We start from the raw sequence: 12,880 nt of genomic DNA on the forward strand, positions 1-12,880 counted from the left end.
GATATTCACCCTATCCATATCCCTCGTCATTTTCCTTCGACAAGGTAACCTCAGGCTATTTTCTGTAGCCTCTGACACTCCAAGTACCAAGGCCTATAGAACAGATTGGCAGGCAATACAACAGGCCAAAACACTTGCAAAATGCTGCTGCAAGCTGAAGTGACAATCTCAGGAGTAGAGAGACAAGTTTCAAAGCAGGCAAATCATTCCTTGCCTGATTTCTGGAGATGTACTGCTTTTAATCCAATGAATTCAGAACTCCCTCCACCTTCATTTTAAGATCTTATCATTTGGCTTCATTTCAATAAATCTAGTTTATTGGTTTCAGTAGCTGGGCCATCAGTACCTGCTCTCAACAGGCACAAACATTTCCAACCTACAAAGGGCAGCATCTCTGCTTGAAATTTCACAAATTCTGCAAAATGATTAAAAAGGAATACAAATCATTATTCAATAACAGACTCAAAGTAGGAGCCATGCCCCACCACTTGCTAGTTTCAACGGTCTTGACTTAAATTGCTGCTCCTCCTTTCTCTTCAATTTACAGAAGGCAATTCTCACAATCACATTACAGGAGGCCATTAACCCTATCATGTCTGTACTGGTTCCACAAATGAGCAACACAGAGGGCCATTCCTCTGCCTCTCCCCATAATCCTGCATACTCTCTCTTTTTTTGGGTAAGAGCCAAATTCTCTTTTTCCCCACCCCCCCACCCCAAAAGAGACAGAAAAAAACTGCAGATGCTGGAATCCAATGTAGAAAAACAGGAGGTGGGAGGAAAGACATCATTTGCCTAATTTTGTTTCCAAAAATCTAAAATCCTATGACAACTTGTTGCAAAACCAAGAAAGTATGAACTTTGACATAAAAGGCAGCAGAACTTTAGGGCAGGGGTAAAATGCTGCACTATGGAGAGATGGATAACATACTTAGTCCATGGGCGTTGAAACAGAATGAAGTATTGCAGAGAATGTTACTGATCAAACAAGTGGCAATATTAAAAAAAAGGGAAAATATCTCAGACGATCAGATAATCCTAGAAAAGGTACAACCAAATCGAGAGAATGATCCCAAATTGAATTCACAGCATCCAACCAGATTAAATATTTAAACTAGTTAAAAGGAAGACAAATGCTGAGGTGTTATTCTCAGTGATCTACGAACAGAATGTACTTCACTTAAACTGGAAGTTGAAACTCAGGAAAAAGTTAATATTTGGACAAAACAAAATGGGGAAAATGCAATGTCTTCTGGTGGAGAGAGAGCATTGTATTGTCTTTGAGATGCTGGAGTCAGAGATAGCAGTGTGGAGCTGGACAAATACAGCAGGCCTGGCAGCAAAGGAGCAGGGAAGCTTACGTTTTGGGTCAGGGCCCTTCTTCAAATGGGGAAGGTAGAATGGAGCTCTGAAGTAAATAGAGGGAGGGAGGGGGCTGGGAAAGTTAGGTGTGATGGTGATAGATGGGTGCAATAGGGAGTAGTAGATAGGTGGGAGAGAGGACCGACTGGTTGGGTCAGGGCAAAGGAGTCTGGGATGAGAGGGAGGGTTGGTGGTGGAATGAGGCCAGCGTGGGGAGATTTTGAAACTAGTAGAATCCACATGGAGACCATTGGGTTGTAGGCTCCCAAGGCACAATGAGGTGCTGCTCCTCCAGTTTCCACGTAGCATTGTTGTGACACTGGAGGTGGCCCAGGATGGACGTGTTGTCCAGGGAGAGAGAGGGGGAGCTGAAGTGGTTCACAACTGGAAGATGTTGTTGTTTGTCGTGAACAGTGCAGGTGCTCTACAAAGCAGTCTATGCCTCCACTCTGTCTCACCCTGCAACCAAATGGTCTCAATGTGGACTAGTTTCTAAACCTCCCCACCTCCATCTTCATCCCATGACCAACCCTCCCCTTCATACCCACCTCCATGACCTAACACAACCTGTCTCTCTGCCGTTAAAGAGTCATACAGCACAGAAACAGGGCATCTGGTTCTTGCTAGGGAAGTCAGCAGATACCAGCTACTAATTTTTATTGGTCAAGTAACAATTTGGTAATACTCCATCTTACTTTCCAAAGATCTCATTCACTTATGACTGACAATCAACAGGATGGCAGGGTTTGTGAAAGGAAGAGGGAGATTAACTGATTTATAATGCTCAGTTAAAGTGACTCCATATGTTGCCTGTGAAACCTGATACACAATTGAGTAACGTCAGAAGCACTGGGTTTCAAAGCTGATCTGACCCAAACACATGATACTGCAGATCTGTTAAACCTCTAACTTCAAGCTTTGGTCAGAAAGTGACCAAAAAAAACATGACACGAGTAGTTCAGAGCTCTCGGATTAGCACTCTTCATATGTTTAATCACCTCAATCTTGGTTACATTCAGGAAGCCACAGCATCTCATTTCGAACTGAGATGGTATTGTTTGTTGCAAGTTCACATTATTTAAAAGGAAGATAGATACAGCCATTTTTTTGAAGTTGATAAGTTTATTAGAATTAATCAGCACTAAATTGTGGGCTGTTAAACCACTAGTGCTCAGCTATCAAAACGTGCCTTAGTTCCAGAATGTTAAAGGCTGTTGCACAGTAGTGTGTACAGGTCCACATATGATACCAGTAGATACACTGATGAAAACTACAGATTGAGATTATGTTGTAATTATTATTGCAGGGTACCAGTCACTGAATGAATCCTGCATTGTACTTAGAACTAGATCACTTATTGAAGTTAGTGAAAATGAAATCACTCACACCTGGACAACAAAATGAAATTTCATCATCACTACCAATTTCTGATTAAAAAAGTCACTCACCCTTTTACATTCTAAATCTTGTCACATTAGGCATTTTCTCTCAAGCTAGCTGGCAGCAACATCTGAAGATGCTTTTAACATTTCCAGTGTGCAATACTGTACTTGAAGCATTTTATATCAAATTGTTATAAGAATTAGTTCCACCATATGCATTTGTAAAGTTGTCAAATTAATACTTCAATACATAAAAACATACTGTTGGTTAATTTCCAATTGTGTAATGCAACACTAAGGGAGTCGGTAATTAAAACGCTGTATACACTCTTACCCTTACAGAACAAATACAAACTGGAATTAATTGATACCTCCCTCTATTTTTATTTGTCAAATTACAGATTTTTGTATTACAGACTCGTGCTCCTCACACACACAAGCTTGGTCTTTCACTGCCAAAATAGTCACAGCAGACTGAACAAGCTCCACAAATCAGAGCAGCGTGTAAGATTGTAATTACCGACATTAGTGACATCACATCACCTTCAAGGACATCAAAATTTACAAGTTATTGAAGACATCTGAACAGAATAGTGCATTACACTAGAAACAAAAAAGGAAACTCCATGCTTTCTGAACACAAAGGGGAAGAGCAAAATAGGCATACTGGAAGGTCCAGTATGGACATAATGGTCTACTGATTGAGTACATGGTAAAGAAACCTTACATTACAAATACAGAAATCCTTTTCAAAATTCATAATTAAGATTTGGTCAGAACCACGAGCATTTAACCGCTGATTCCCATGTTAAATTAATATTTGTTACATTTATTGGATGGTTTGTATACTATGTGAGTAGTTCTTTAGGAAGATTTTTCACAAAAAGACACCTAATCTATTTTTTTTAAATCTTTTCTCTCCAGGATATTATACAAGATTGCAGAGTCTGAAAGTGAAGGAATCGCCCAGAAAAAGTTGGGTCAAAATAACTGGTGCATGCGTCCGCCACCGGAATTAGAAGGGAAGAGCAAAAGGTTCATATTAAAAAGTGATTTAAGACTTAAACATTTATTTTATACAGAAAGTGTTGCGAATTTCCTCCCATCTGATTGGAGTGGTGCGAAGAATCAACGCGACCTGCAGCCGCTCTTGCAGTAAGTGCGAGTGGTAAAAGGGGATTCCGGTCGGGATTCTGTGAAGAGACCTGCCAGTTACCAGTTTAATTACTGCAGCACTGGCTCCGACTCTGCGGACTGGTCTCCTGGAGGTCCACGCCCCTGGTTCGGCCTGAGGTTCCACCTGCATTCTGAGGTTCATTCTTCGGCAGCTTTTTGGCTGTAAGTTTTAAAGACAAAATTCATTTTATTGCAGAACACTATTTTAGTCAGAACATAAAAATTTATTTGTGCATAAAATCTATTGAGTAGTTGTACAAATTTCAGATGAACTTTAGTAGCTATTGTCATTTACTGAGAACTTAGAAATACCAAGCTCAGGAAGGAAGTGAAGGTCAAGAGTGTTCAGACTTTAAGAACACAAGGTAGATTTATGGCAATAAGTTTTTCTGTTATTGCACTCAAACTCAGGACGCCCCTATGATTTTGACTTATCTAACTTTATAGAGGAGGCAAGTATAGAAAGTGCTGAAAACTTCCAAGAAAATTCTTAAGGTCTCCTCACTACTCTAGTCACAATCCCTTTATAGAACATGTCCCTTTCACCACTTTAAAAAAAAGAGGGGTTTGGTAGTCAACCATGTATAGTGTTGAGTATAAATGGCAGGAAACATCAGAAGCTTGATTAACAAGATCTACTGAGAGAATGGGAGTAGGGTGGAAGACATGGACATGCAGCTAAGGTCAGACAAAGATGTCAATGGTGTAGATGGAGCAAAAGGTTTATTCAGATCACGAAAAAGACTGTGCCCCCCCTCAGGGAATAGGGCAAGAACACAATTCATTTTTAAGTTCTGAAAAACATGCTAAACATGGTTCTCTCAGCAGAGTGAAAACTGATATTATACTTTTAGAAAGCATCAGATCCCAGCAAAGAATGCAGTTATTACAGAGCATAGGCTTCAGCAAATCTTTTGCACAAAAAAAAACTGAAGTGAACTATTTTGATTGAATGCTCATTGTCTGATAACAGATTCAGCTGAGGCGAATATGTATTCTGAAACAACCTCAGAGCCAAGACCAAATGGAATGAACATTGCTCGGATTGAAGACTTGTGTTCTGAAGCTTTTAAAAAGGGAACGTTAGAGAATCCTACTATTAGAGAGCATGCATTCGGCACAGCCATTGACAGAAATAGGTGGGAATTTTCCTCTTTATTCATTGGATGAGAGCATCACTGGTTAGGCAGCATTTATTGCCCATCCTTAACTGCCCAGAGGGCACTAAAGAGTCAGCCACATTGCTGTGTATCTGGAGTCACATGCAGGCCAGACAAGGGAAGGATGGTAGTTTCCTTCTTTAAGGGACATTAGTGAACCAGGTGGGTTTTCCCTGGCAACAAAAAAACCACTGGATACATGGTCACTGTTAGACACTTAATTCCAGATATTTGTTGAATACAAAACGCCACCATCTGCCATGGCAGAATTCAAACCCAGGTCGCCAGAACCTTCTGGGTCTCTGGGTTAACAGCCCCGTGACAACACCTCTAGGCCAGTGCCGTCCCAATTCTACCAACTGCATAATTTCAGAAAAAAGTGAGCATCTAAATCATTAGAGAAACTTTAACCTTAAAATTTCTAAATTAACCCAGCCTGCTGATTGTATCTATAGGTTTTTGCAAAGTCCAGACAACATGCTCATTTCATCACTCTCTGCCTAAACCAGGTTACTACTCTGCACCCAAATGGTATTCTTAGCAGAAGAGGTGAAAACAAAGACAAAGACAACGGCAGCACTCGGGTTGGAGAAACTAGTATCAGCAGTAACCGAAGATGGAGGAGACAGATATTTAACAGAGTCAAGAGTGAACCAAGTCTGATACCAGTGGTTTCCCTAGAAATCAAAATGAAACAAACAAAGTACGTTGACCATAAACAGAATACAAGGTGACCGCAGCAGCACTGCTCTACCCAGAAAGTGAGAGTGGGACTGGGGAGTCAACCCTGGACCAGACTTGCAGGCTGAGCAGAGGCTCCAGACCTGGAGCCAGGCCCTAAGTGCCTGATAGAGTGGAAGAATCAGGAAAAGGGATGGATGGAGGCAGTGTCACTTGGGGGAAAACAGAAGATGCAGAACACATTCCTAGGTCCAGAGCTCCAGCAGCAGTGGCATGTAATCGAGACCCAGGAGCCTGTTTCAGTGTCTCCAGCCAATGCCAAGAGGCAAGTGGCAGAGTAGGAACAAGAAGAGTACGCTTGCTGAAGGCTAGAGCGGAAGTCCTGGTCTCCATGAACAGATAAACAGGGTAGAATGGGTAGGGCCAATCCAAAATGTACATTAATGTTTTCCGATCCATAATCTTGTATAACATCCTACAAATGTCACCAGTCCTCATTAATCCTACACAATGTATATGGCTACATGTTTACCATTTCAGAGGGCAGTTAGGAGTCAATTATGTCACTGTGGGTCTGGAGCAACACATAGACCAGTCTGGCCTAAGAATGGCAGCTTTTCTTCCCTCAAGGACATTTGTGAACTATGGGTTTTCATGACAATTTCAGGTCATTGAGATATCAGCTTTATATTCCAAAAAAAATTCAATTTAAAATTCCACCAGCTGCCATGTAAGATCTGATCTCATTGCCATGGCCTAAGGATTACTAAATGGCAACACTGGACAGATATGCCACAGGAGTGCTTTCCACATGTTACAATGTATAAATGCAGATTTCAAAATGGGTTACAACATCTTCAATCCCTTTGGAAATTTCTGGTCTCTACACTTGACTTAGCCCTGCCTGCACACCCAACAATGCCAGATGTCCTCTGGAAAACTGCGTAGGAAACGATGCACAATCAGAAGCTGAAGTATCCAGTCTCCTGTTGCATACTAGTTAATTGTGCATGACCTTAAAATACGGTTAGTGCTCAACATGCACAGTCTCAGCCAATTTTGGGCATTAGCAATTGGTAGCTGAATCCTGGTCCCTTGTTCTTATCAAATTTGATTGAGCCATTCCTGATTTGGAGGCCTTGTTTGTCAGCCCTTTATAATAGTTTTTATGCCATTCTAGGTAATCACAACATACATTCTCTTTGGGATTTGTCTAAATCCAAGAAGTCCAATGAAATTCACTGGTTGGTCAATCATGGTTTGCTGATGGGCCAGTGTGTTGGTGATTATTTGCTTTTAAACCAGTGGTTCACTTGAAACATGTGGGATTTCTTTTGGCCTGAGGCAGAGGCCCAAATAAGCTGGCTAGTGCAAACACCAGTGTGTTAAATTGTGAATAACATGCATTTTCAACTACCTTACACATCCTTGTGCGGCAACATAGCTTGTAGCATTCCTGCATACTTAAGTTATTTCCTTAAGCCTTTCATCTCATCAGTAAGCTCATAGCTTCTGCTTCACCAGCACTGTAATTGCTGCTTTGATAAGAGTAGGACCTTTGCACTGGTGTCAAGCTAAAATTCAACTGAATGTCCATGAACAAACAGGTTCTATGAATCCTGGATCACCAGTTTTTCCTGTACTATGTTATTACTACATGTTTAACCTTTTTCTGTACCTACATGCTACTTCCATTGTTTGATTCTGGAGGTAGTACTCTTAAGAACTGTCACTTCCAAGTCCATTCTTGGGTTCTGTATGGTCCTGTTAGCTGAATTTACTTGGAAACAGTTCTCTTCAATTTCTTCTCAAAGTGCTGGTTCTTAACTCGAAAGCCATTTTAAATCATTAATACCGTTTTAAAAATCAGTTTGCATTCACTAGTTAGAAATTGACAAAACGTTGTACAATTTAAAACCTGCATTTCAAGAATTTGGAATAAAGCAAATGAAGCTGCGAATTGTATCTAGCAGTTCTGTTGGGTCACTGCTTTTTCAAGCGTTTCTTTGTAATAGTCTTTTAATAGTGCTTACATTGTTTCTCTACATTTTAGATGGTTTTCCTGAAACAGCATTGTTCTTCAATAAGGTCTGTCTTAACTGCAATGAGAGCAACTAAATTTGGTCAGGTTTAGTTACAAGGATCCTAGAAAGCTGGTACCAACAATATCAGCTCTGAAAGCTAGAAAAGAACTCAACTCCAATAATAGATTGGAAAAAACAAAAAAAAGGTAGAATACATCGAGTGAATGCAAATTGACTCTTCAGAAACATTACCTTGCTCAACACCATCTGGAGATCTACTTTCAAATGACTGAAATAACATACAAGAATAAATGAAATCAATGTATTTAAAGAACAGTCACCCTTGCCATCTTGAATATAACAATACTCAACTCTGTCACAAATCAACAGGTGCACAAAAAGGGCTAAACAAAACTAATGGGCAGAAAAAAAAAACAGCTCCAGGGAAGACAGCATACATACAACTGTCACAGCAGGACTAAAGTATTTAAGATAGAAAATCTGCTTGAGCAAGATCAAGAGTATTCATATACCTATGGCCATAAATATTTCATTCACATTCATTGCAGTCTTTGCTGAAGTCTCCATGAACAGCAAGCTGTTGTCTTCCGCATATGCTTGTGCTTCCTGTGAAAATAAAACAATTCTAAACAGCACTTAAATAATCCACTCATTTAAATAAATGTAAAATATAGAGATGCAAGAACAACATTTTATTCAATTGCAAAAGGAAGGAACTGAACAGCATAAGTGATTAGCAATCTTGTACAATTACTTACTTGAAATTCCACAGCTCTCTTATTTGCAAGGTCAGCCTTGTTACCAGCTAATGCAATCACTATGTTTGGGCTAGCTTGTCGCTGCAGTTCTTTCACCCAGTTCTTGGCTCGTGCAAAGGTATCCTTTAAATTTAAAAGATTAGGTTTATTATTGGAGAATTGCAGATACATAGATTCCAACCAAATGTCCAGCACACACCACTCGCTGACTTGTTAGGAAGTGGAACAGTAGTGGCAATCAGACTGGTTTTAAGTAGTATCGTGTCTTTAAAAAGAGACCATAAACCACACAGGCAACCAACCTTTTCCTTTAGAGGGGATTAAAGTTAGCTACTTAGTTACTAGTTACATGAAGTTTTGGTGTATAAATTTGGTTGAATAGTTGACTAATTTTGAAAAAAAGTGTTTTTACACACTGAAGATACACAGTCTCAAAAAGAAATTAAATGATCAAGTTATCCAATTGCTCTGGAACCATTAAGCTTAGGTGCTGAAACATTAAGAGGAAATTGTACGAAGTAGAAAGTTCTCACCAACTTATTTTGTAAAACAAGCGGGTGTTAGGATGTCATTACAGCTACAACAATACGAGGAGACACTTTAAAAACACAAACTTACACTGCCAAGTGCTTTAGTCACAACTGGAAAGTACTTAAAAAAAGTAGCAAATAAATACAAACCAAAACAAAACAACATTTTGATGTGTTGGCATCAGCAGTTCCTATTATCCCAGACATTTTCATGTTTTTGCCCAAGTACCAATTCTGGATTCCATGGGTCAATTTGTAATATGGGCGATACTAACTAAAAAATGAAAGTCTGGAACAAGCTCAAAATAAAAGGAAACTCCTCACGAATCTACAAATCTGGTTTGTGAACATTCCTGGAACTGCCTATTTTCTCAAGTTAATGGAATTCACTCAAAAGAAACAAGACTTACAAGCAAGACAGATATATAATCTAGATTTTAAAACCAGATTTTCAGGAAGCATTAGTGCAGTTAGTGGCATTCCATCTGTATTCTGGAACATTTTCCTTTGTTGAAGGAAGTTGAAAATTTTGCTAATTGATTTGGAGACAGATGACCCAAGTTGATTGTGTTTAGTTTGATGTATAGTTGTACAGACAACATGCTTTTGTTCAAGGTTTACTACATAGAACACAACCAGAACATTTTTATTTCCTAATTCTCATTTGGACAAGTTAGTTATGAGATCTGACTCAAGGTTCCAGTGGTTGAATTTGTAACTCCATTCTCATTTAATCACCTGTGTGAAATGTTTCTAACAAGTCACATGTGAAACATTGCAGAGACCAAAATGACAAGATTACAATGGAGGAGCACGTACAGCTGCAAACCAGATGGTCCAGTAATCCTTTTGTTGAATCTCTATTACATGGAGTGTGATCAACTTTGTGACAGGCAAGAACAACAGAAGCCTTCAACTGTACTAAAATTAAATGAATCAATAACACTGAAGCAGGCAGTGTTTAGCATCAAATAACAGTAAAAGTTGAATATTTTGAAGAAGATTCAGCATGCATAATGGTTAGAAAGAAACAGACAGTTCAGCAGCAGTGGTTCTAGAGACTGAATAGGCAACAATAGGTGTTTACTCACTGTGTTGGTTATGTCGTAGACCACAATGGCAGCTTGTGCACCCCTGTAGTACATTGGTGCCAAGCTGTGATATCTCTCTTGCCCAGCAGTGTCCCAAATCTCAAATTTAACTGTTGTATCATCCAAACAGACGGTCTGTGTTAGGAAGGCAGCTGCAAGTAGAATTGGAAACAGGTACTGATTTCAGGCCAGAAAAGGAAATTTAAAAATTGTTTTTTTAAAAAATCTCTGGTCTTAGCCAATTAAAATCAACTTCAAAATCTGGTGTGAGGGGAGGAAAATATAATTTTAGTTGTGTGTCCTTAAACCCATTTTTAAAAACACGTTAACCCAACCAGTTTTGACACAGTACTGTCCCTGCTATTCCTCAGGGTGGTCTGGTTTTATTCTTGACCTAACTGCGATTCATGATCTTATCCTCATTAGGGTCAGCGAAAAAGCTCTTCAGGTGCCAGTGATCTTGATTCTAATAGCTACTCAGTTTCATGCAAGTTACTAATGGTCAACTTAAATAGATAAAGTCCTGTGATTCTATCCATTTATTTGAAGTTCACAGTATTTAGCAACAAATTAAGACATCTAAACGTTTACCTATTTTTAAACTAACTGAATTTTTGGAATCATATTCTATGTAATGAAATCTTAATTGCTTAAAGAAAACAGTGAGCTATGCTGAACTGTGGATGCATAATGCATTCTTACTCCTTTGAAGAGAAGATTAAACAGAGTTTCCATTCCAAGGCTTTTCTTGTTAAACAATATCCTGAGAAACTAATGCAGTAAAATTGCTGACACATTTCCCAACCCAGAGACTAAAAAGATTAGTTGAATAAACTGCAAGCACATTGATATTTAAACAAATTGCCAATGTTCTCAGTTTATTCTCAACTAAATGGGTAGTATTTTCACAGTTCTATCTTCAAGCAATTTAAAGATCACTTCTTAGAAGTATCAATTGCATTTAATTCCCAAATTTCTAAACTTAACGCTATTGTTCTAACAAACTAACACAGCACAGACAATGTACACAATGAGAGCTTGGCTATTTCATTTTCAACTTGAGACTCCCAAAATTCATTCATCTAAAAATCAGGACTGTCAAGGAAGTGGATTTGAGGAATAAATAAGCCCTGACTATTTCTAATTTATCCCAGATAAAATTTTAGGTCCTTTCAAAATCTGCCTTTACGTTATAAGACATCATTTGTAAACAAGCTGAGCTCAGGAAGCTAACATTTAACATCAGTGGGGAAGCTGCGCAGTTTAGGAAAGATTAGTTACAGGGGAAAAAACGGAGGCTGATTACAGTCAGCGTGGATTTCTAAAGGGTGGTAAAAACATTTAGTTTAAAAATTAAGTAGAGGTAACAAAGGCTTGATGAGGGTAACATGATTAAATGTGGTGTACAAGGGCTTCCAGAAAGTGTTTCATACTGTGCCACACATACTTCAGCAAGGTTACAGGTCATGAGATAACCGGTCCATTAGCGACATGGACACAAAAGTGGCCAAGTGACAAACAGTAAATTGGTCAGTGGCAACAAAAAGTTGCTGGAAAAGCTCAGCAGGTCTGACAGCATTTAAGGAAAAAAAACAAACAATATTTCATGTCCAGTGACCCTTCCGCAGCTCTGATGCAGTCAGGCCTGCTGAGCTTTTCTAGCAACTAGGATTTTGTTCCTGATTTACAGCATCCACAGTTCTTTCAGTTTTTAAGAAGTCAACGGACATTTTTCAGGCCGGAACATGATTGAGGAGTTCCTCGGGGGTGGCTATTGTGAACTTTACTTTTCAGGGATGTAAATGTGTTATTCTTGGTCTTGAAAGAACTGGAAATGGAAGACAGTATGGAACTTATGGGCAGATTCATGCAGTGAGCATAAGCGCTACTGGTAAGTTAATGTAGAGAAGGGCAAGGTGAAGCATTTTGCAGGAAGAACATGGAAAGACAATAAGACAGGGTGTACAATTCTAGAGGGCAGGGGGAGGGAAGAGCAAGATTACAGGACCTGGAACACTGAAAGTGGTAGGAGGGGTATCCTCAGGTTTTATTAATTAGGAAGATGAGTATAACAGCAAGTAGGTGATGCTGAACTCGTAAAGACACTTGTTAGAGACCTCAGATGGAGTGCTGTGTACAGTTTTGAGTAACACATTAACAAGTATGCAGAAAGCATTGGAGTAGAGAAGCAATTTACAAGAATGGCTCCAGGAATGAGAAAGTCCATTTGGAGGACAGATTGAACAAGCTGGACTATTTTCCTTGAAGTAGCTAAGTTGAGATCTCATTAGTGACTTTCAAATTAACGAGTGGGCTGAAGAGTGTAAAACTGGAGAGAGAACAAGGAGGCATGGATTTTAAAAACCTGCAAAAAGTAAAAAAAAAGGTGGAGCAAGGAAAAACTCAGGACATGGAATGCACTGCCTGCATGAGAGGTGGAGGCAGGTTCAATTAAAGGAATTCAAGAGGGTTATTTGGATGAAATTTGTGCAAGCATTTCAGGATAAGCCAGGAGATTCAGACACAGTAATGATGATCACTTAACAAGCCAAGAACACACAAAGGACCAAATGGCCTCCTGCACTAACTCAAGTGATTTTACAATTATTAAACCAAATGATCTGAGTCAGTGCTTTAAGTGCACCTGCTGCTTTAAGTTCAGTAACACCTATGATATGAAGCAATAGTCCACCTT

At 39.3% G+C, this 12,880-nt stretch overlaps 1 protein-coding gene across 2 annotated transcripts in view; it reads right to left on the minus strand.

The window, feature by feature from the left end:
* Nucleotides 1–2,319: 2,319 nt before the first annotated feature.
* Nucleotides 2,320–12,880, minus strand: part of LOC125466371 (ras-related protein Rab-5C) — a 38,164-nt gene continuing 27,603 nt past the window's right edge. For both annotated transcript variants that reach the window (XM_048560784.2, XM_048560786.2), the window contains exons 3-6: nt 10,186–10,337; nt 8,565–8,687; nt 8,319–8,412; nt 2,320–4,080 (exon numbers count right to left, since the gene is read on the minus strand). In XM_048560784.2, coding sequence (XP_048416741.1) covers nt 3,965–4,080; nt 8,319–8,412; nt 8,565–8,687; nt 10,186–10,337 — 485 coding nt within the window. In that variant the 3' untranslated portion in view covers nt 2,320–3,964. The remainder of the gene's footprint in view (nt 4,081–8,318; nt 8,413–8,564; nt 8,688–10,185; nt 10,338–12,880) is intronic.

Source organism: Stegostoma tigrinum, chromosome 31 (genome assembly GCF_030684315.1).
Source record: "Stegostoma tigrinum isolate sSteTig4 chromosome 31, sSteTig4.hap1, whole genome shotgun sequence".
Classification (NCBI taxonomy): Eukaryota; Metazoa; Chordata; class Chondrichthyes; order Orectolobiformes; family Stegostomatidae; genus Stegostoma; species Stegostoma tigrinum.